Here is a 24,707-nt window from a genome sequence, read left to right on the forward strand (position 1 = left end):
ACTCTTATACCCTGAAAACATCCAGGAGAGCCACGAAACCACTTTTCCGCCGCCACAACCTTCTGTACCCGTGAGATCCCATCTTGGGGCCTTTTCCGGCGCTCCGCCGGAGGGGGATTCGATCACGGAAGGCTTCTACATCAACACAATAGCCTCTCCGATGATGTGTGAGTAGTTTACCATAGACCTTCGGGTCCATAGTTGTTAGCTAGATGGCTTCTTCTCTCTCTTTGGTTCTCAATACAAAGTTCTCCTCGATGTTCTCGGAGATCTATTCGATGTAATACTTTTTGCGGTGTGTTTGCCGAGATTCGATGAATTGTGGGTTTATGATCAATATTATCTATGAATATTATTTGGTTCTTCTCTTAATTCTTATATGCATGATTTGATATCTTTGCAAGTCTCTTCGAATTATCGGTTTAGTTTGGCCTACTAGATTGATCTTTCTTGCAATGGGAGAAGTGCTTAGCTTTGGGTTCAATCTTGCGGTGTCCTTTCCCAGTGACAGCAGGGGCAGCAAGGCATGTATTGTATTGTTGCCATCGAGGATAAAAAGATGGGGTTTATATCATAGTGCTTGAGTTTATCCCTCTACATCATGTCATCTTGCTTAATGCGTTACTCTGTTCTTATGAACTTAATACTCTAGATGCATGCTGGATAGCGGTTGATGTGTGGAGTAATAGTAGTAGATGCAGAATCGTTTCGGTCTACTTGACACGGACGTGATGCCTATGTTCATGATCATGCCTTGATATCCTCATAAGTATGCGCTTTTCTATCAATTGCTCGGCAGTAATTTGTTCACCCACCGTAATATATGCTATCATGAGAGAAGCCACTAGTGAAACCTATGGTCCCGGGTCTATTTTACATTATATTAGTTTCCCGTCAACTTGCCAATTTTTGTTGCCGTTTATTTTGCAATCTTTACTTTCCAATCTATACAATAAAAATACCAAAACTATTTATCTTACTATCTTTATCAGATCTCACTTTTGCAAGTGGCCGTGAATGGATTGACAACCCCTTTATCGCGTTGGTTGCAAGGTTCTTGATTGTTTGTGCAGGTACTAGGCGATTTGCGTGTAGTCTCCTACTGGATTGATACCTTGGTTCTCAAAAACTGAGGGAAATACTTACGCTACTTTGCTGCATCACCCTTTCCTCTTCAAGGGAAAACCAACGCATGATCAAGAGGTAGTAGTGGTATAGGATGGAATGGACCTAGGGGTCCTCAGCCCGGCCCACCAGGCTAGGAAACGACATGGTGAGAGACCCCTCGGCCGGGACACCGTCACTCTGTAAGTTTGCTTAGTGTTGAAACTATGCATGATCATGTGCTGAGAGCATGAATCCCACTACTCCCTCCATCCCATAATATAAGATGTTATTACATCTAATATGTTGCATATAGAGTAATAAAATACTATTCAAACATGCTCCATGCTTTAAATTTTCCTGACCGAGTAATCAAGTCGTCAGAGGAAAATAGTGCTAGTGTAGTTTTGTCATGGAGGTGCTTTCTCATTCTACATCCGTTGCATCAACCTCGACTAAAGTGTTGGGGAACGTAGTAATTTCAAAAAAATTCCTACACACACAGGATCATGGTGATGCATAGCAACGAGAGGGGAGAGTGTGTCCACGTACCCTCGTAGACCGAAAGCGGAAGCGTTAGCACAACGCGGTTGATGTAGTCGTACGTCTTCACGATCCGACCGATCCGAGTACCGAACGTACGGCACCTCCGAGTTCAGCACACGTTCAGCTCGATGACGTCCCTCGAACTCCGATCCAGCCGAGCTTTGAGGGAGAGTTCTGTCAGGACGACGGCGTGGTGACGGTGATGATGATGCTACCGATGCAGGGCTTCGCTTAAGCACCGCTACGATATGATCGAGGTGGAATATGGTGGAGGGGGGCACCGCACACGGCTAAGAGATCAAGAGATCAATTGTTGTGTCTATGGGGTGCCCCCTCCTTCGTATATAAAGGGGGGAGGAGGAGGGGGCCGTCCAAGGGGGCGGCGCCCTAGGAGGGGGAAACCTACTCCAAGTAGGTTTGCCCCTCCCTTTCCTAGTCCAAGAAGGAGGGGGAAGGAAGGAGTGGGAGAGGGGAAAGGCAAGGGGGGGGGGGGGGGGCGCCCCCCTTCCTTGTCCTATTCGGACTCAAGGGGAGGGGGCGCGCCTCTTGCCCTGGCCGGCCCCTCTTTCTCTCCACTAGGGCCCAACAAGGCCCATTAGTTCCCGGGGGGGGGTCCGGTAACCCCCGGTTCTCCGATAAATGTCTGAAACCTTCCGGAACCTTTCCGGTGTCCAAACATAGTCGTCCAATATATCGATCTTTACGTCTCAACCATTTCGAGACTCCTCGTCATGTCCGTGATCACATCCGGGACTCCGAACAACCTTCGGTACATCAAAACATATAAACTCATAATATAACTGTCATCGAAACTTTAAGCGTGCGGACCCTATGGGTTCGAGAACTATGTAGACATGACCGAGACACGTCTCCGGTCAATAACCAATAGCGGAACCTGGATGCTCATATTGGCTCCCACATATTCTACGAAGTTCTTTATCGGTCAGACCGCATAACAAGATACGTTGTTCCCTTTGTCATCGGTATGTTACTTGCCCGAGATTCGATCGTCGGTATCTCAATACCTAGTTCAATCTCGTTACCGGCAAGTCTCTTTACTCGTTCTGTAATACATCATCCCGCAATTAACTCATTAGTTGCAATGCTTGCAAGGCTTATAGTGATGTGCATTACCGAGTGGGCCCAGAGATACCACTTCGACAATCGGAGTGACAAATCCTAATCTCGAAATACGCCAACCCAACAAGTACCTTTGGAGACACCTGTAGATCACCTTTATAATCACCCAGTTACGTTGTGACGTTTGGTAGCACACAAAGTGTTCCTCTGGTAAACGGGAGTTGCATAATCTCATAGTCATAGGAACATGTATAAGTCATGAAGAAAGCAATAGCAGAATACTAAACGATTGTGTGCTAAGCTAACGGAATGGGTCAAGTCAATCACATCATTCTCCTAATGATGTGATCCCGTTAATCAAATGACAACTCATGTCTATGGTTAGGAAACGTAACCATCTTCGATTAACGAGCTAGTCAAGTAGAGGCATACTAGTGACACTCTGTTGGTCTATGTATTCACACATGTATTATGTTTTCGGTTAATACAATTCGAGCATGATATAAGGAAATAAATAATAACTTTATTATTGCCTCTAGGGCATATTTCCTTCAGTATCCCACTTGCACTAGAGTCAATAATCTAGTTCACATCGCCATGTGATTTAACATCAATAGTTCACATCTTTATGTGGTTAACACCCATAGTTCACATCGACATGTGACCAACACCCAAAGGGTATACTAGAGTCAGTAATCTAGTTCACATCGCTATGTGATTAACACCCAAAGAGTACTAAGGTGTGATCATGTTTTGCTTGTGAGATAATTTTAGTCAACGGGTCTGTCACATTCAGATCCGTAAGTATTTTGCAAATTTCTATGTCTACAATGCTCTGCACGGAGCTACTCTAGATAATTGATCCCACTTTCAATATGTATCTAGACCGAGACTTAGAGTCATCTATATTAGTGTCAAAACTTGTATCGACGTAACCCTTTACGATGAACCTTTTATCACTTCCATAATCAAGAAACATATCCTTATTCCACTAAGGATAATTTTGACCGCTGTCCAGTGATCTACTCCTAGATCACTATTGTACTCCCTTGCCAAACTCAGTGGTAGGGTATACTATAGATCTGGTACACAGCATGGCATACTTTATAGAACCTATGGCTGAGGCATAGGGAATGACTTTCATTCTCTTTCTATCTTCTGCCGTGGTCGGGCTTTGAGTCTTACTCAATTTCACACCTTGTAACACAGGCAAGAAACTCTTTCTTTGACTGTTCCATTTTGAACTACTTCAAAATCTTGTCAAGGTATGTACTCATTGAAAAAACTTATCAAGCGTCTTGATCTATCTCTATAGATCTTGATGCTCAATATGTAAGCAGCTTCACCGAGGTCCTTCTTTGAAAAACTCCTTTAAAATACTCCTTTATGCTTTGCAGAATAATTCTACATTATTTCCGATCAACAATATGTCATTCACATATACTTATCAGAAATGCTGTAGTGCTCCCACTCACTTTCTTGTAAATACGGGCTTCACCGCAAGTCTGTATAAAACTATATGCTTTGATCAATATCAAAGCGTATATTCCAACTCCGAGATGCTTGCACCAGTCCATAGATGGATCGCTGGAGCTTGCATATTTTGTTAGCACCTTTAGGATTGACAAAACCTTCTGGTTGCATCATATACAACTCTTCTTTAATAAATCCATTAAGGAATGCAGTTTGTTTATCCATTTGTCAGATTTCATAAAATGCGGCAATTGCTAACATGATTCGGACAGACTTAAGCATAGATACGAGTGAGTAACCCTCATCGTAGTCAACACCTTGAACTTGTCGAAAACCTTTTGCGACAATTCTAGCTTTGTAGATAGTAACACTACTATCAGCGTCCGTCTTCCTCTTGAAGATCCATTTAATCTCAATGGCTCGCCGACCATTGGGCAGGCCAATCAAAGTCCATACTTTGTTCTCATACATGGATTCTATCTCAGATTTCATGGCCTCAAGCCATTTTTGTGGAATCTGGGCTCATCATCGCTTCCTCGTAGTTCGTAGGTTCGTCATGGTCAAGTAACATGACCTCCAGAACAGGATTACCGTACCACTCAGGTGCGGATTTCTTTCTGGTTAACCTATGAGGTTCGGTAGTAACTTGATCTGAAGTTACATGATCATCATCATTAGCTTCCTCACTAATTGGTATAGGAGTCACAGAAACAGATTTCTGTGATGAACTACTTTCCAATAAGGGAGCAAGTACAGTTACCTCATCAAGTTCTACTTTCCTCCCACTCACTTCTTTCGAGAGAAACTCCTTCTCTAGAAAGGATCCATTCTTAGCAACGAATGTCTTGTCTTTCGGATCTGTGATAGAAGGTGTACCCAACTATCTCCTTTGGGTATCCTATGATGACACATTTCTCTGATTTGGGTTTGAGCTTATCAGGATGAAACTTTTTTACATAAGCATAGTAGCCCCAAACTTTAAGAAACGACAACTTTGGTTTCTTGCCAAACCACAGTTCATAAGGCGTCATCTCAACGGATTTTGATGGTGCCCTATTTAACGTGAATGCAGCTGTCTCTAATGCATAACCCCAAAACGATAGTGGTAGATCGGTAAGAGACATCATAGATCGCACCATATCTAATAAAGTACGGTTACGACGTTCGGACACACCATTACACTGTTGTGTTTCAGGTGGCGTGAGTAGTGAAACTATTTCACGTTGTTTTAACTGAATACCAAACTCGTAACTCAAATATTTTACCTCTGCGATCATATCGTAGAAACTTTTATTTTCTTGTTACGATGATTTTCTACTTCACTCTGAAATTCTTTTGAACTTTTCAAACGGTTCAGACTCATGTTTTATCAAGTAGATATATCCATATCTGCTCAAATCATCTGTTAAGGTCAGAAAATAACGATACTTGCCGCGAGCCTTAACACTCATCGGACTGCATACATCAGTATGTATTATTTCCAATAAGTTAGTTGCTCGCTCCATTGTTCCGGAGAACGGCGTTTTAGTCATCTTGCCCATGAGGCATGGTTCGCAAGCATCAAGTGATTCATAATCAAGTGATTCCAAAAGCCCATCAGCATGGAGTTTCTTCATGCGCTTTACACCAATATGACCTAAACGGCAGTGCCACAAATAAGTTGCACTATCATTATTAACTTTGCATCTTTTGGCTTCAATATTATGAATATGTGTATCACTACGATCGAGATCCAACGAACCATTTTCATTGGGTGTACAACCATAGAAGGTTTTTATTCATGTAAACAGAATAACAATTATTCTCTAACTTAAATGAATAACCGTATTGCAATAAACATGATCAAATTATATTCATGCTCAACGCAAACACCAAATAACACTTATTTAGGTTCAACACTAATCCCGAAAATATAGGGAGTGTGCGATGATGATCATATCAATCTTGGAACTACTTCCAACACACATCGTCACCTTTCCCTTAACTAGTTTCTGTTCATTCTGCAACTCCCGTTTCGAGTTACTACTCTTAGCAACTGAACCAGTATCAAATACCCAGGGGTTGCTACGAACACTAGTAAAATACACATCAATAATCTGTATATCCAATATACCTTTGTTCACTTTGCCATCCTTCTTATCCGCCAAATACTTGGGGCAGTTCGGCTTCCAGTGACCAATCCCTTTGTAGTAGAAGCACTTAGTCTCAAGCTTAGGTCCATACTTGGGTTTCTTCTCCTGAGCAGCAACTTGTTTGTTGTTCTTCTTGAAGTTCCCCTTCTTCTCCCCTTTGCCCTTTTTCTTGAAACTGGTGGTCTTGTTGACCATCAACACTTTGATGCTCTTTCTTGATTTCTACCTTCGTCGATTCAGCATCGCGAAGAGCTCGGGAATTACTTTCCTCATCCCTTGCATATTATAGTTCATCACGAAGTTCTAGTAACTTGGTGATAGTGACTAGAGAATTCTGTCAATTACTGTCTTATCTGGAAGATTAACTCCCACTTGATTCAAGCAATTGTAGTACCCAGACAATCTGAGCACATGCTCACTGGTTGAGTTATTCTCCTCCATCTTGTAGGCAAAGTACTGTCAGAGGTCTCATACCTCTCGACACGGGCATGAGTATGAAATACCAATTTCAACTCTTGGAACATCTTATATGCTCTGTGGCGTTCAAAACATTTTTGAAGTCCCGGTTCTAAGCCGTAAAGCATGGTGCACTAAACTATCAAGTAGTCATCATACCGAGCTTTTGTCAAAACGTTCATAATGTCTGCATCTGCTCCTGCAATAGGTCTGTTACCTAGCGGTGCATCAAGGACATAATACTTCTGTGCAGCAATGAGGATAATCCTCAGATCACGGACCAAGTCCGCATCATTGCTACTATCATCTTTGAACATATTTTTCTCTAGGAACATATCAAAATAATAATAAACGGGGAGCAACATCACGAGCTATTGATCTACAACATAGTTATGCAAAAACTATCAGGACTAAGTTCATGATAAATTAAAGTTCAATTAATCATATTACTTAATAACTCCCACTTAGATAGACATCCCTCTAATCATCTAAGTGATCACGTGATCCATATCAACTAAACCATGTCCGATCATCACGTGAGATGGAGTAGTTTCAATGGTGAACATCACTATGTTGATCATATCTACTATATGATTCACGCTCGACCTTTCGGTCTCAGTGTTCCGAGGCCATATCTGTTATATGCTAGGCTCATCAAGTTTAACCTGAGTATTCCGCGTGTGCAACTGTTTTACACCCGTTGTATTTGAACGTAGAGCCTATCACACCTGATCATCACGTGGTGTCTCAGCACGAAGAACTTTCGCAACGGTGCATACTCAGGGAGGACACTTATACCTTGATAATTTAGTGAGAGATCATCTTATAATGCTATCGTCAATCAAAGCAAGATAAGATGCATAAAAGATAAACATCACATGCAATCAATATAAGTGATATGATATGGCCATCATCATCTTGTGCTTGTGATCTCCATCTCCGAAGCACCGTCATGATCACCATCGTCACCGGCGCGACACCTTGATCTCCATTGTAGCATCATTGTCGTCTCGCCAACTTATGCTTCTACGACTATCGCTACCGCTTGGTGATAAAGTAAAGGATTACAGGGCGTTTGCATTGCATACAATAAAGCGACAACCATATGGCTCCTGCCAGTTGCCAATAACTCGGTTACAAAACATGATCATCTCATACAATAAAATATAGCATCATGCCTTGACCATATCACATCACAACATGCCCTGCAAAAACAAGTTAGACATCCTCTACTTTGTTGTTGCAAGTTTTACGTGGCTGCTACGGGCTGAGCAAGAACCATTCTTACCTACGCATCAAAACCACAACGATAGTTTGTCAAGTTGGTGCTGTTTTAACCTTCGCAAGGACCGGGCGTAGCCACACTCGGTTCAACTAAAGTTGGAGAAACTGACACCCTCCAGCCACCTGTGTGCATAGCATGGCGGTAAAACCAGTCTCGCGTAAGCGTACGCGTAATGTCGGTCCGGGCCGCTTCATCCAACAATACCACCGAACCAAAGTATGACATGCTGGTAAGTAGTATGACTTATATCGTCCACCACTCACTTGTGTTCTACTCGTGCATATAACATCTACACATAAAACCAGGCTCGGATACCACTGTTGGGGAACGTAGTAATTTCAAAAAAATTCCTACGCACACACAGGATCATGGTGATGCATAGCAACGAGAGGGGAGGAGTGTGTCCACGTACCCTCGTAGACCGAAAGCGGAAGCGTTAGCACAACGCGGTTGATGTAGTCGTACGTCTTCACGATCCGACCGATCCGAGTACCGAACGTACGGCACCTCCGTGTTCAGCACACGTTCAGCTCGATGACGTCCCTCGAACTCCGATCCAGCCGAGCTTTGAGGGAGAGTTCCGTCAGCACGACAGCGTGGTGACGGTGATGATGATGCTACCGACGCAGGGCTTCGCTTAAGCACCGCTACGATATGATCGAGGTGGAATATGGTGGAGGGGGGCACCGCACGCGGCTAAGAGATCAAGAGATCAATTGTTGTGTCTATGGGGTGCCCCCCTCCTCCTATATAAAGGGGGGAGGAGGAGGGGGCCGGCCAAGGGGGTGGCGCGCCCTAGGAGGGGGAAACCTACTCCAAGTAGGTTTGCCCCTCCCTTTCCTAGTCCAAGAAGGAGGGGGAAGGAAGGAGTGGGAGAGGGGAAAGGCAAGGGGGGCGCCGCCCCCCCTTCCTTGTCCTATTCAGACTCAAGGGGAGGGGGCGCGCCTCTTGCCCTGGCCGGCCCCTCTTTCTCTCCACTAGGGCCCAACAAGGCCCATTAGTTCCTGGGGGGGGGGGGTCCGGTAACCCCCGGTTCTCCGATAAATGTCCGAAACCTTTCCGGTGTCCAAACATAGTCGTCCAATATATCGATCTTTACGTCTCGACCATTTCGAGACTCCTCGTCATCTCCGTGATCACATCCGGGACTCTGAACGACCTTCGGTACATCAAAACGTATAAACTCATAATATAACTGTCATCGAAACTTTAAGCGTGCGGACCCTACGGGTTCAAGAACTATGTAGACATGACCGAGACACGTCTCCGGTCAATAACCAATAGCGGAACCTGGATGCTCATATTGGCTCCCACATATTCTACGAAGATCTTTACCGGTCAGACGTATAACAACATACGTTGTTCCCTTTGTCATCGGTATGTTACTTGCCCGAGATTCGATCGTCGGTATCTCAATACCTAGTTCAATCTCGTTACCGTCAAGTCTCTTTACTCGTTCTGTAATACATCATCCCGCAACTAACTCATTAGTTGCAATGCTTGCAAGGCTTATAGTGATGTGCATTACCGAGTGGGCCCAGAGATACCTCTCCGACAATCGGAATGACAAATCCTAATCTCGAAATACGCCAACCCAACAAGTACCTTTGGAGACACCTGTAGAACACCTTTATAATCACCCAGTTACGTTGTGACGTTTGGTAGCACACAAAGTGTTCCTCCGATAAACGGGAGTTGCATAATCTCATAGTCATAGGAACATGTATAAGTCATGAAGAAAGCAATAGCAGAATACTAAACGATCGTGTGCTAAGCTAACGGAATGGGTCAAGTCAATCACATCATTCTCCTAATGACGTGATCCCGTTAATCAAATGACAACTCATGTCTATGGTTAGGAAACGTAACCATCTTCGATTAACGAGCTAGTCAAGTAGAGGCATACTAGTGACACTCTGTTTGTCTATGTATTCACACATGTATTATGTTTCCGGTTAATACAATTTTAGCATGAATAATAAACATTTATCATGATATAAGGAAATAAATAATAACTTTATTATTGCCTGTAGGGCATATTTCCTTCATAAAGATCAACATGATATATGTCTCGGGTTCGCTCTCCCAACCTCCATGGGGAGGATCTTCGCCCTTTTCCCTTGGTTTGGCAACGCATGTGACAAAGATGGTGGCCCCAGGGTATTCGATGAGGTTGTCATTTGTACAAGGACCCAATTGCATTGTCTGTATTATTTCTAGGCCCTGATGAGAGGGCTTCTAAGTAATTTAGACTTTCATTTAGGTCTTTCTTGTAGTGTTGTATCATTTTTGCTAAATTCAATGTCAACTTATGGGACCACCAAGTTGTTAAAGAACAACAATGCGATGCACCGGTTCATGTAGTTGGACTGATGAAATACTACACCATGGAAGAAAGCCTTTGAGAGAAAAAACAATTATGGTTTGTTAGATAGAGATCCATGCCTAAGTTTTTTCTTCTTTAAAATACCTGAGCAGTTGACAACTCCTAAATTGATATATCGCTTCCTTTCCTCCTTCAAAAAAGTCGACAGGAAGCGACCAACTCCTCTCTCGCTCTGTCGGCGAGGTTGTGGGTTCTTTTTCCCAATGGTTGCCGCTTCGATGATGGAAGGGCAGGGAAACTCCAGCCCTTTGCCTCAATTGTAGTTGGGATTCAGATTAGTTTGCCCCACATTGGCGTTTGGATGGCATTGACGCTAATGTTTGAAAAAAATGCTCGATCCTCGCCCCAGATGGTGAACTTGAGGGGTTCGTGGGAGCCTTATTCCATCGCTCGCTTGGTGCGATGGATCTAGTGGTGTTTGTTCTGTCTACAGTTGATCTTGTGCGGTGACGTCTTTATTTAGGGGAAGACTAAGGTCCAAGAACAAGGTTAGAGGCTGGTGATGGTTTCAGTATTCTGCCTCGATGATATCGATAACATGTGATGGATCCTAGGTTTTGAGGAGCAGTCAGATGATCCCCAGACGATGCGCAACCATAACAGTGGCCTTGCCGATGGCAAACCTCTTCTTCGGCTCACAAGGGCCTATCCAGGCGATGGTGCTTTTTGGTCTCTGACAATAACAAGTGGTAAGGACGGTGGTTGCAGAGATTTATAGGGTTTTAGTGTTGTTTCATTTTCGTGGGGAATTTCTCCGCAAATGTTCCTTGACCTTCGTTCTCTCTCGCTGTCTCCATTGTTTACGTGGGGCCGTGTTGTAATTTGACATGTGTCAATGGTACGTGAAAAATCCTAAAAAAGAAAAAGTCTCAAGATATATGATTGTACAAACAAAAGATGTCTAGAAGAATCGTACTACAATCGGATCTTCGTCGGCTTTTACTAGCATGCCCGTAAGAAGATGATCCCCCTCCTAAACTAAGTCTCGGAATTGCATGGTTGGCTTTTCTTTCCTCTCTCTCAAGGCGACTTGGGAAAGCCTGTCTTCCCTCGATCTCTGCCGGCGAGCCCGTGGATTCGTCTGCCGCTCCGAAGGCCGGTGGCGGGAAGGAGAATCCTGGTGTCTTGACTCTTGCTAGTAGATAGGTAGGGTTTTAGTCCTTCGCAGGGGCGGCATTTTGACGGATGACGACGCTTCTTCTTCGAGTCAGTCTTCTGGGCTCCGATCCTTCTCAAGTCCGTCTGTTGGTACGGATTAGACAGAGCTCCAACGTAGATTCCTGCCAGCACCTTCGAGCTGCGAGGTTAGAGTTTCTCGCCATGCGTATGCAACGACGATATTTTGTGTCAGGTTCTTTAGATCGATTTAAGGATTCAAAGGCGACGACTGCGGCTCTAGGACGCTGGTCCTTTGGGGCACGTGCACGAAGACTTCTTGGTTGTCATCGACAAGGTCAGGCCGGCTTCGGTATGGGAGCGACGACAGCGGCGCGTCGACGACTCGTTCTGGCAGCGGCAATGGTCGTTCGGTGGTCCATGGATCTCGGTGTAATTTTTATTATGTTTGAGGTGCTTTGTACTTCCGATGAATCTTTATAATAGATCTGATTCTCTTCAAAAATGAAAATTAAACTTTACGGAAAAGCTAATTTCCTGCCGGCAGGAATTTTACAACAGATCCGCACGACATGGATTCCGTTTATTCTGGATCGAACGGCGCTAGCTGATAGTTCGCGAGCGAACCGCCCGTTTTTTCTTATCCTCGCGTCTTTCTCTCGCACGTAGTCCTCCCTGCACTGCATAATCCCCGGTATTTCCTCTCGATCCCGTTTTTCTCTCACAGTTCTCTTCCCCGTCCCGTTTTTCTCTTGAACAACTGTTCTCTTTCAAAAAGGAAGAAAAAAATAGAACGCATTCCTGGGATTTGAACCCGAGCCATCAAAGATAAGTCATTGCCCTTCTACCAACTGAGCTAGGACAGCTTCTACATAAATAATAAGCAAGACAGTTTTTAAACATGGAGTTTCTGCTCCTAGGTGCCAAACGAACAGTAAAATTAAATCCAGACAAGTTTTTTGCCAACCAAGTGGTTCGAACCGTGCATGATGTAGTAGTTAATTTAACAAGCAACCATCTCACTGAAGAACTAAAAGGCAATGTGCTTTTCATATCTACACGAACTTTGACTCAGATTTTTTTTCACTAAAACGTGGTAATTTCTGTGTAAATAGTATGATTATTTAAGCACGATATACCTAATAACTTAGGTATAAGCACAACGCTAACTTTGACTACATGAAAAAAATATAAAAAACATATACCCGATAACTTATGTGTAAATATCATGATAATATACACTTCCAAATCTCATAATTTAAATGCAAACACCGTGGTAACCTCGACCAAATGATTTGTTATTGTTAAAACATACCCCGATAATTCTGTGTGAATAACATGATCATTCAAGCACCGTAAACCTGATAACTCAGGTACAAACACCGCAATAACTCCGACCAGGTAAAAATTATTGAAAACATACACCCGATAACTTATGTGAAAATATCATGATAATATATGCATCCACACATGATAACTTACATATAAACACCGTGCTAACATTATCAGCCGTTTTTTCTGTTATTGAAACCATCCCGATAACTTCTGTGTAAATAACATGATTATTTAAGCACTGTAGACCTGATAACATGTACGAATACCAAGGTAACTTTGAACCAGGTGAAAAAATTATTGAAAACATACACCCGATAATTTTTATGTAAATAGCATGATAATATACGCATTCACATATGATAACTTACATACAAACACCCCGCTAACCTTGACCAGACACTTTTTGTTGTTGAAAATATACCCCGGTAATTTCTGTGTAGATAGCATGATCGTTTAAGCACTATAGATCTGATAACTTAGGTACGAACACCACAATAACTTTGAACTAGGTGAAAAAATTGTTGAAAACATACGCACGATAATTCCTGTGTAAATAACATGATCATTTAAGCATTATAGATCTGATAACTTAGGTACGAACACCACAATAACTTTGAACCAGGTGAAAAAAATGTTGAAGACATACGCCCAATAATTTCTGTGTAAATAACATGATAATATACGCATCCACACCTGATAATTTACATACAAACACCGCGGTAACCTCGATCAGATGATTTTTCGTTGTTGAAAATATACCCCGGTAACCAAAATGCATAAGTTATGTGCAAAAAGAGTGGTATTTTTCGTAGGTAATAACTTAGACTCAAACACCATAGTAAATTTTCACCAGGGGAAAAGTTGTTGAAATATATCCCGATAAGTCAACCTTTGTCATGTTATTTGTTATCAGGGCGTATGTTGAAGTTACCAGGATGGTCATGTCATAGTTATCACGCTGCTTATGCCAAGTTATCAAGACTATTTTTTTGCTAATATGATAGAAAGAAGAAGGGTTCAAATCGGATATCCAATTCGGTGCCCAGGCTCATCTGCTCCCGCTCAGAAAAAAAAATCAAAATAAATACTAGAAAAATTCAAAAAATTCCAATTTTTTTGTGTGATAGATAATTTGTCGCGTGAAGTCCGCACCAAATTTCAACTTATTTGAACATCTGAGTAGCTCTCGGCAAAAAGACAAATCGAATCAGAACAGTGCATGAACAGTAAACATTTTTACAGACCCAGATTTTGTCTATTTTGCCGAGAGCTGCTCAGATGCTCAAATAAGTTGAAATTTAGAGGGACCTCACGCGTCAAATTATCTACCACCCCAAAAAAATTTGAATTTTTTTGAATTTTTCTAGTATTTGTTTTGATTTTTTTTCTGAGCGTAGGTGCAGATAAGCTCGGGAGCCAAAACTCCGCGTCCGGTTCAAATACCCCTGTTTATGTATTGTGGACAATAAAAAAGGATGGTTGAGTTGGTTAGTGGCTGTAGTAGCTACTCAGATACTCAGAAGACCAAAGTTCAAATCCCCTTTTAAACACTGTTTCTTTTTCTCAGCTATATCTAGACTAATTTGATATAAAACCAGACGAGTAAAAAAATCTGTGAAAATCGGGTAAGCGGGAGGATAAGGAACAACACAGCGGGAGGATGCGGGAGGACCGATCGAAGGGTCGTCCGGATCTGTGGCTACTGAGCGACCAGTCGGACCTTAGTCACATCCTAAACTTTATAGACATCTTTTTTTTTTGAGATTTTTTTTCATTCATATCACGAATCAGTACAAAGTAGTTGACCCTTACAAGCACACTGAAGCGCAAACACAAAGGACCATAAACACCTAGAGTACCCTAAAACAATCATAACACAAGAAGATCTCCGAAGCCATATGTCATCATTCCTGAATTTTGAGAGAAGACCCCTGCAGCAGAAGGATCTGCAACCAGTCGCAAGCAGGTCATCATCTTCGACCACAGTACAATTGCCGCCACGCTGCTTCCTTCTTTCTTGACACCAACGCTGAGAGAGCATGGACATCAATCCAACACACCTGCAACAGTCCTCGCCATCTTTGGCTTTGAGTACCGTGAAAAGTGTCCCTTCTGGAAGGAAGAGAACTCGAGTCATCCGACCGGTCCAGCACCGCGGCCGGGCCATCCGCCCGGACAAAGCAGGATCTCCCACTAGCATCAGCGCAAAGGAAGGAGAAGAACAACAGCAGCAAATCATACCAACAAGGAAGAAGAAGGGTCTTCGTCTCCCTGCATCCATCGCCCATCTGAGGACCCAAACGGCCAGTGCCGATGGACCTCCAGCCACCATAGCCCGCGACGTGGACAAGATCCGGGAATCCCCAACCCCGCTGGCTCCTAGACGAAGGCAAAAGCCTCGCCTGACCGTCAACAGAGCCCGGAGAAACTTATTCCGACACGACACCACCGCAACGGCCTCGGCGGCGTCTCCCTCAACCCTAACCCTACCACACACACCCACCTAGCGAACAGACCCGAGGTTCCCCCTCCCTCCCGCCGCCGGAGCGGCCGATGGAGAGAGAGGGAACCGGCGGGTCACCGGCGGCGCGCAAGGGAATTCTCGTCGCCTCCCTTGGTCGCCTCCTGCGATCCTATTTTTCCGGAGGCGACAACTTTATAGACATCTTGAGCGTAGACAATCCTTGAGACAAGGGTATTACTGGCAAGACTGGAGGTGACGGGGACGCAAGACCCGGGAAGCAGGCCACCTCGTCACCGCTCCTTCCATTGGCCGCGCCCACGCACGCAGGCCGACAGTTTCCTGTCCTGCCCCTCGTCGTTAGTCGTTGCTTGCTCCGATTTTCCATCCACAATCCGGGGCAAAACACCCGGGGAGCGAAGCAAGAAACCGAGGGCTCTCCTCCCAAGCGCGGATCTACCAGCCTACCAGGGCGCGCAGACCGGGCGAGGCCTTGGCCTTCCGCTCCTCCAGCATGAGGTAAGCTCCTGGCTCCACACGCGCTGCTTCCTCTCCTCTCCCTTCGATTCCAGCACTGCCGCATAGATAGCTTCGTCAGGCCAATGGGGATTTCTTTTCTCTCTTATACACCAGCTGTACGCGTTAGTGGCGTTCATTTGGTTCCCGCCTCGAGTTAATTAGGCCAAGATAGGGGATTCTTCACTGATTCTATGCGTTACCCGGTCGAATGAGGCAGGATTAATTAGTGGATCAGGCTCTGTATCCGCTAAAAGCAGATGTGTAGATGTGTATCTGGGCAATGCATTCAGGTGGACTCAGATGTGCGTTTGGGGAATGCCATTTTGATTGATGGCTGGGCCGAATCTGATCCAGGGACGCCAGCCGCAAGCTCGATCCCGTTGACCTTAGCCGTGTGGTCTGGTTGCCTGCTCCACTAAGTGCAAGCCACACGAATCTGGCGGTAGTATCTGTGAGGCTGCGGTCAGCTCCCTGCACTTGTAGAGTGCTAGAGATTCAAGTGAGACGGAGGAACGTTATCGTTGTCGGTCCGGTTCTCAGATCCTTGAGTGAAACAGGGATATTCTTCGTCTTCCATTGTCACCCTCTTCCCTTTTGGGATTCTGATGTAGCCTGAAAGCGAGGATCTCATGACAACCACCACGGCAGACTCTTGGTACCCCCTGTGAGATCACGTTAAGCATCATGCGATGGGCATATATAGCTTTGTTTTAGATGGATTGGCCTGTTAACTAATAGTGCTAGGTCCTAAGTTTCAGTTCCAGGGGAGACACTTCATTCGTTTAAACCAACTAGTATAGCAGTTCAAATACTCTACTTTGCAGTTTTATGTGGAAATCTTTGAATGTTTCCTCATCACACCCTTCCAATTTATAGTGGCATTCACCAAACATTATGCATACAGTTTGAAGCATGAAAAACAGGAACTCTTCTAGGTATTATGTCTACAATTCCTATGTGGTGTGAATGCAATTAACTTTTTGGAGCATAGCTCAGTATTCATTCATTACAACCGTTTCATTCTAGATCTTTTGCACCCATTGGCCACGCCTCGAAGCATACTGTGCACATGTGAGACACCCTATAGATCCTTGCTAAGGACTTAAGGAGTGAATTTAAGTTTAATTTTACTGATGTGAATAGTAGATTGAAACATGTTTACTCTGCTGTGTGGATATGGAATGTTTACCTAATTATTTTGCCTTCTTTCAGGGGAAAAAAGATGATATATGGATTCTCCATCTCCCTTATCCTCATCAACCTGGCTTCCATAATGGAGCGGGCTGATGAGAATCTCCTCCCCGCTGTTTACAAGGAAGTCAGTGCCGCCTTCGATGCTGGTCCTACTGATCTGGGGTACCTTACGTTTATAATGAACTTTCTGAAGTCCATAGCATCTCCCTTGGCAGGTGTCCTTGCTCTTCAGTATGATCGCCCCACTATTCTTGCGGTCGGAACTGTCTTCTGGGCTCTATCAACAGGGGCCGTTGGTGTCAGCCAGTATTTTCAGCAGGTTGCATTCTGGAGAGGTGTAAATGGTGTTGGACTTGCCATTGTCATACCATCACTTCAGTCCTTCATTGCTGATAGCTACAGAGAGGGCACCCGTGGCGCCGGATTTGGTTTGTTGAGCCTCATTGGCTCAATAGGTGGTATAGGAGGAAGTATTGTGGCAACAGTTATGGCTGGAAGGGATTATTGGGGATTCCCTGGATGGCGGTTTGCATTTATTGTGGTCGCATTTGCAAGCTTGTTGATTGGGCTTCTTGTTTACTTTTACACCGTTGATCCTAGAAAAACGTCTCCAGGCAATTTGGGTGACGACGACACCCATGAGAGGTATGGTTTGCTTCGGATTTTAGATAAATTCTTTGATAGGCATTTAATAGTACAAATGTATTATGAAGCATAATTATCATGTACTTCCTCCGTAAAGAAATATAAGAGTGTTTAGATAACTACTTTAGTGATCTAAACGCTCTTATATTTCTTTACAGAGGGAGTATAGTATTGTTGGTGATTGAGTGCTGACATTTATTTTCTGTTTTCACTATATCAACCATTATGCTTGCAACTTTTCTCATTCAACTTCCTCTCAGCTCTAAAATATCCAGCTGAGCTGGAATTTTGAGGAAGTGTACTTTGTTTTCTTTTTCTAAGCTGATGTGTTGGATGCCACTTGATTCTACATTAACTTTCGATGTAACAGTACGTGTATCTGTCCTTAAAGCATAATGTTGCTATCTCATGTAAATGGCAGGTCGCGTTTGGTTGGTAACAGTGTTTTCCCTCCACTGTCCATCTGGAAGGATTCATGGATAACAGCAAGATCTGTCATGAAAGTGCGGACATTTCAAATCATCGTCTTGCAAGGCATAGTCGGCTCCTTGCCATGGACTGCTGTTGTTTTCTTCACAATGTGGTTTGAGCTAATTGGTACGAGTACAAACCAACGGATATTTCCAATATTTGAATTGACAATAACTCCTTGCTGGAGTTAAACATTAACAAAGTCTTGAAACCTCGTAGGTTTCGATAACAAAAGCTCGGCGGGGTTAAACAGCCTATTTGCCATCGGCTGCGCGAGTGGATCATTTCTTGGTGGAGTAATCGCAGACCGTGTGTCAAGACGCTACCCGGATTCAGGTCGCATCATGTGTGCTCAGTTCAGTGCCTTCATGGGCATCCCTTTCACATGGATCCTCCTCACGGTCATCCCGCAGTCGGTCGACTACTGGTACAGCTACGCTGTCACGCTGTTCCTGATGGGGCTCACCATAAGCTGGTGCGCCACCTGCGCGAACAACCCGATGTTCGCGGAGGTGGTCCCTCCCAAGCACCGCACCATGATCTACGCGTTTGACCGCGCGTTCGAGGGCTCGTTCTCCTCACTGGCTGCTCCCGCCGTCGGCATGGTGACCGAGAAAGTTTACGGCTACAACTCAAAGACGGTGAATCTGGCGGACGGGTCGGTGGCAGGGGCGTATGCGCTCTCGAGAGGGCTGCTGACCATGATGATCGTTCCGTTTGGTCTGTGCTGCCTGTTCTACACCCCGCTGTACTTTGTGTTCAAGCGTGACCGCGAGAACGCGAGGTTGGCGGCCAGCACCAAGGATCTGGAGCTAATGTGATGCTCCGCGGCTTTTTTACAAGTTTGTCATTTCAGTTGCAGTGTTCGTTGATGCGGTTAGTTGATTCAGTTTGGGGTTGAAATGGTGTGCAGTTGACAGAATACAGGTTTCGCCTTCTTCAGACAGATGAGAAGTACACCTTCAGACACATGAAAAGAAATAGATGAGTACACCTTCAGACACATGACAAGAAATACACGGGTAGAGTCGGTGATTTTAATTTTGTCAATTAGAGAGAATATATATTGTACTAATACATTGTGCAGGTAAATAAATGCAGCTGTCATGTTCAATCCCAACGCGCCTAGAATTTCATTTCTTTTTCTTTTGTCACCTGTAATGTTGAACTGAATTTTTAGATGAAGAGGGCATTGCCCCTGATCCTGAACTAGTGAACTTGGTTAAGCAAGATGAACGAACATTCAGTCTGACAACTGGATTTGTATTTGCCTCCGGCATTATGTTTTCTTGTGCAGAAGGTGCATCTTTTGAGTTCAGACAACCAAAACATGCATCCACCACAACTTTGTAGCATGGTTTCTCTTGATACAAATCATGGGAGACCCTTTTATCAAACAGAAAACTGCAAGATGAACCTTTCTTTGCATGGGAAAAAAAGGATGGAAGCTTGACTTACAACTGTTGCGGCATAACAAATGTAGGATGTAGAATATCAGGCCATGAACTAAATCTTGAAGGCATGCAGGACCAAATTCATACTAGTATTTTTAAGAATAAACTGGACAACTTTAAAACATGTTTTGCTGCATTCTGTACTTCAGGCAGATGAACTGTAGAATTAGAGAGAATAAATTGTAGATAAAGAAATGGTAGGACAACTTTACAACATGTTTTGCTGCATTCTGTACTTCAGACAGATGAGAAGTACACCTTCAGACACATGAAAAGAAGTACACCTTCAGGCAGATGAACTGTAGAATTAGAGAGAATAAATTGTAGATGAAGAAATGGCAACCATCTCCTTTTAGAGCATCTCTTGCAGACCCCTTAAAACCGCAATCAGTAAAACTGGGATATGGGTCAAAAAAAAAATGCATTTTAAAGGTTCATTTTAGCTACAGCCGAACAGGTACTGTAAAACTGGGATAAAGAGCTCCTTCCTCCAGTCCGGCCGCTGCCGCCCCTTCCCCCAGCCGGCCACGTCGGACGCGCCCAACCCCGTCGGCCACGCCCCGTCGCCCGCCGGCCGCGCCCCATCACCACGCCGGCCACGCCTAGCCACGCCCCGTCGCCTCCGCCGTCCGCGCCTTGCTCTATTGCCAGCCGAGCCGTGCCCCTTTGCTTGCCGCGCCGGGATGATTCCAGCGGCCAGGCTGAGGTCATGGGAGGCCACGGCGATGTCGAGCTCGTCCAATTCAAACCGGCGGCGATCGATTGCAGTGTCTAGCGGCCTTTCCCGGTGTGCGGTGATGAATTCCAGCGAGTTTAGGGCGGATTCCGGCAAACACCGCAGCGGTGTGTATGCTCCGACAAGGTTTGACCGGTATACGGGGCCCCCTAGGTTCGGCATTCCAATCTCCAAACATAAGGGTTTCGGGTGTGCCTTTTCGGTGGCCCTTAAAATTTTTACGGGTTGGACCACTTTTACAGTTTCTGTTCTAGACACTTTTTTCGACCAAAACTGTAAAACGTAAAAATTATAAGGGTTTGACCACTTGGTCTGCTAGAGATGCTCTTATTATCCTACCTAAACATGCCCAGGTCAGTGTAGTTTGTGGGGTATTTCTCACGAAAGTTTTGGTAAAAATACAACCTCTGAAAAAAAATAGGATAATCATTTCTTTTCAGAGCTCTGTTCCTCATCCTTTTGTAACGCACACCACTCGTCTTTCATCCAGTCCCATGCCCACGGCGCACATGGCAAGCGCCTACCTCTCAAGCTTCCAGCAGGCCGCCCCCACCGCCACCAGCGGTGGCGCCGGCGCGTCACCGAGGCCGAGGCCAAGAGCGGTGGCATGCCACGCCTCCGAGCCGTCGGGCACGGGCAGGCGTTCAGCTTGCCTCCGCCTTGGCATCGGCCTCGCCACCTCCGTTGTGCCTGTGCTCCACACCGCGCCCGCCCGCGCCACCGCTGACGCCGACGAGGACCCGGAGCCGGCCAACAACGGCTGGTGGCTCACCGAGTTCCCCTTGCCGGTGCCCAAGATCCGCAACAGTACGTACACGCCACCCTACTATAGCACCACGATCATTGTCATGATGCAACCGTTCCTAGTATCAAAGTTTCAATTGCTCAACTGCTGAACCGGCGCAGAGGAGATCAACAATGGCGAGTCGGGGACGCGGTCCTTCGTGAAGAATGGCATCTACATGGCCGACATCGGGCCGAGCTTCGCGGCGCACGCCTACCGGATACGCAGCTCCGCCTTCGACCTGCTGGCGCTGGAGGACCTGCTCGGCAAGGAGGCCTCCAACTACGTCAACAAGTACCTCCGCCTCAAGGCCACCTTCATCTACTACGACTTCGACAAGCTCATCACCGCAGCCGACCCCGACGCCAGGCCGCCGCTCCTCGGCCTCGCCAACCGCCTCTTCGACAGCTTCGAGAAGCTGCAGGCCGCCGTCACCACCAAGGACGACGCCGACATCGGGTCCTGCTACGCTGATACCAAGCTCATCCTGCAGGAAGTCATGACAAGAATGGCCTAGCTTTTAGCTAGCTAGCTAGCTCGCTAGGACAAACGCTTCTTTAATTTTCTCCGAGACAACAACCCAAAATTCTATGTACATTTGGTGATACTGAGAAATATCACAGAATGGAATGCTTCTTCCCAGCAATTAGTCAGAGTAATTATGTGAATGCTCCGCGGTTTTTTTTAACAGTTTCTTGCTCTAGTTGCAGCGTTCGTTAACCAGTTAGAGTTCATTCAGTTTGGGCTTGAAGATGGTTTCACCTTCTTCAGGTAGATGTAAAGTACACGAATACAGACCACCTTCTTCAGTTAATACAGATGACCACCTTCTTCAGATAGATGTAAAGTACACGAATACAAACCACCTTCTTCAGTAAAGACAGATGACCACCTTCTTCAGACAGATGGAAAATACAGACGATGATCTCCTTTTTTGTACATTTAGAGAGGACATATTGTACTAAATGCACTGTGTAGATAAATAAATAAACCTGCTCAGGGTCAGTGTAGTTTGGGAGTATTTCTCAAGAGAGTTTTGGTAACAAAAGACATTAAAAGTTAAATTTTATTAGCTCAGAAATAATTAATAAATGACCAATCAAAGATTGCACCTTGAAATTTCAACCTAACCATACTATTATATATTTGAAGAAATGTGAACAGGATTTGAAGTTTGCATCAATTTGGTTTTGACTAGTGTCACCTCACCTTTAGTTGTAACTAGATATTACTAAAACTCCCAATATAGGAAAAGAAGAGGAAAACCTAGATTTTTTTGGCACTATTCATGCCTTCAGTTCAAAGAAATGGGGCTATTGAAAAATAGAGGAACTTTTCCTTTAATCTTAGTTTCAAAGGGAAAAAAAGTAGGAATTCTAACATCCACTTGGATCTCCTTTTCAAATTCCTATACATGAAGAACGAGACCAAGATGCATAGTGGCATAATAGCATTCTAACTATACGATTTCATGTGGTTGACATTGATTTGAATATGTTTAGTAGGATTCTTATGTTTTTCCAATCCATGTGAACTAAACACCCAAGTTCATCAATTCTCTGTTTTGTGCATGCATTCCTATTCATGTTCATGTGTTTTCCCTATTCTCGAGTTAGAATCCTCCAAACCAAAGGCCCTATGTTTTTTTGATGAAAATTTTTGTATCTAGGGGAACCATTGATATCAAGAGTAAGAAGTGCAGGAGAGCAAGAGATACAAGCTTGAGGATGCCCATGCCACCCCTAATTTGTTTCCAAGAGGATTCAAAAGGCCAATGCTCATGGAGTTTCCCGATATAGCATCACCTAATATCTAGTTTTTTCTTTAAACCAGTGCTAAACCACCAAAAAATTTGCAAAATATTTTTCTCATATCATGTACTCCCTCCGTTCCTAAATATAAGTCTTTTTAGAGGTTTCAAATGGACTACAATATACATATGTATATAGACATACTTTAGAGTGTAGATTCACTCATTTTGCTCCGTATGTAGTCACTTGTTGAAATCTCTAAAAAGACTTATATTTGGGAACAGAGGGAGTACTAATGACATACATTTCAGAGACGTGCACTAATGCAAGTCATGAGAGGCCATTAACCTGGATTAATCCTACAATAACCGCCTGCCCGAACAAGGAGTCCCGACACAACCTGCCAGAGAACAAGGGCCAGTCGACCGATGCCACAACCATGCGGGCTATACAAACGCGTATTGGTAGTTTCATTTTCTGAGCAGTCTGACAAATAGATTAAAAAAATCCAGTGCCATTTATTTTCATTTGGAACACTGTTTTTTTTGGAATGGAACGCTGAAACTTAATTGGTACTCCAAATAACGGAATAGTTTCTCTAGAATTCCAAGAAAGAAAATGATAAAATTGGATAGCATCGGCCTGGCCCCGGCTATTGATTTGGGCCGTTGGTTGGGCTATCAGAATTGCATTAGGCCCGTTTCTGAGGCTCTTCCTTCCTCCCGCCCGTGTTGTTCCCTCCAAAACCAACCGACGACCAACCGCAGAAGGAATCTCTCTGCTTCGATCGGTTGCAGCGGGACGGGAGACGCTCTCCTCTGCTGTCGTCGACTATATAGCTAGCCTCCCTCGCCTCGCCTCGCCTTCCTCCTCTCCCATCCGCCCTCTCCCTCTCTTCTTCACCTGGGGTACGTAGTGCGCCGTGCCCGTGCGCCAGCGGTTCTTGGGCGAGATGGCGGACAAGGGGAAGGGGAAAGCCGACGCCCGCTATAATCCATGGCAGCGGCGGCGTCAGGGTGCAGCGAGGACGGAGACTGAAGCCGTCGACGACACTGCCGGTACTTCGTCGCGGACTTCAGGGCGGACGGAGACTGCCGGCGGCGGCGGGACTCAGCAGGAGCTTCCACCCGGCGTCTCTTACCAGTTCAGTGGAGGTAGGTGCCCAAGAAACCGGCGTCCTTGGTTCTTGCGTTGATGCCCGCTTCTTGGATTGTAACATCCGATCCGATGCCTTTGTTTCTTGCAGCTCCCGGTGGCGGGGGCGGGTCGGGGCTGAGCAATCAAGGTGCGTTCTCTCCCCTCCCAAGATTAATGACAAAATTCTTTCTCTCTGCTTATCCGTAAGGTTCTTGGTTCTTGACTGACGCCGGAGTTGGATTTCTTGGTTTCTGTTGTGTAATTGTGGTTGCAGCCCGTGGGAGTGCGCCCTTCGGCGGCCAGAACCAGATCGCCAACCCACAGTTCGGTGGCGGCGGGGGTGGGTCAGGGGCGGGGTACGGGGGATTCTCTCAGTTTGGTGTGTTCCCTCCCTCCCAACCCATTCTTGATTTCTGTTGCGCAAAACTCTTTCTCTCCGGTTCATCATTGACGCCGGCCGGAGTTGTATTTCTTGGTTTCTGTTGCGTAATTCTCTCTGTTGCAGCCGGTGGAGAATAAGGCTTCTTGTATTCTAATAACATCTGTGAGATTAAGCCTTGGTTTGTTGCAGCTCACGGGCACGGGGGATTCTCTCAGATGTATTCGAGGCCACCGGCGGCGATGCTCCAGCCGACTCTGGGC

The 24,707-nt window shown here is 45.0% G+C and overlaps 2 protein-coding genes across 2 annotated transcripts; both read left to right on the top strand.

The window, feature by feature from the left end:
• The first annotated feature begins 15,686 nt into the window (after nucleotides 1-15,686).
• On the top strand, nucleotides 15,687-19,455 carry LOC109756053 (uncharacterized). Its single transcript, XM_020314918.4, has 4 exons — nucleotides 15,687-15,893; nucleotides 17,106-17,732; nucleotides 18,154-18,329; nucleotides 18,423-19,455. Exons 1-4 carry the CDS (start codon nucleotides 15,889-15,891, stop codon nucleotides 19,022-19,024), a joined length of 1,410 nt encoding a protein of 469 aa, XP_020170507.1. The 5' UTR covers nucleotides 15,687-15,888; the 3' UTR covers nucleotides 19,025-19,455.
• A 1,367-nt stretch (nucleotides 19,456-20,822) lies between these two features.
• LOC109756056 (photosynthetic NDH subunit of lumenal location 3, chloroplastic) lies at nucleotides 20,823-21,823 on the top strand. The gene is made up of 2 exons (XM_020314922.4): nucleotides 20,823-21,200; nucleotides 21,300-21,823. Exons 1-2 carry the CDS (start codon nucleotides 20,888-20,890, stop codon nucleotides 21,692-21,694), a joined length of 708 nt encoding a protein of 235 aa, XP_020170511.1. The 5' UTR covers nucleotides 20,823-20,887; the 3' UTR covers nucleotides 21,695-21,823.
• Nucleotides 21,824-24,707: the final 2,884 nt, after the last annotated feature.

This window comes from Aegilops tauschii, chromosome 5, assembly GCF_002575655.3.
Source record: "Aegilops tauschii subsp. strangulata cultivar AL8/78 chromosome 5, Aet v6.0, whole genome shotgun sequence".
NCBI classification, from domain to species: Eukaryota; Viridiplantae; Streptophyta; class Magnoliopsida; order Poales; family Poaceae; genus Aegilops; species Aegilops tauschii.

Coding starts and splice junctions, on each gene's coding strand:
- LOC109756053 (XM_020314918.4), top strand. Junction 17,733..18,153: donor GACGACGACACCCATGAGAG/GTATGGTTTGCT, acceptor TGTAAATGGCAG/GTCGCGTTTGGTTGGTAACA. Junction 18,330..18,422: donor AATGTGGTTTGAGCTAATTG/GTACGAGTACAA, acceptor GAAACCTCGTAG/GTTTCGATAACAAAAGCTCG.
- LOC109756056 (XM_020314922.4), top strand. CDS start 20,888: ATGCCCACGGCGCACATGGCAAGCGCCTACCTCTCAAGCTTCCAGCAG. Junction 21,201..21,299: donor GGTGCCCAAGATCCGCAACA/GTACGTACACGC, acceptor GAACCGGCGCAG/AGGAGATCAACAATGGCGAG.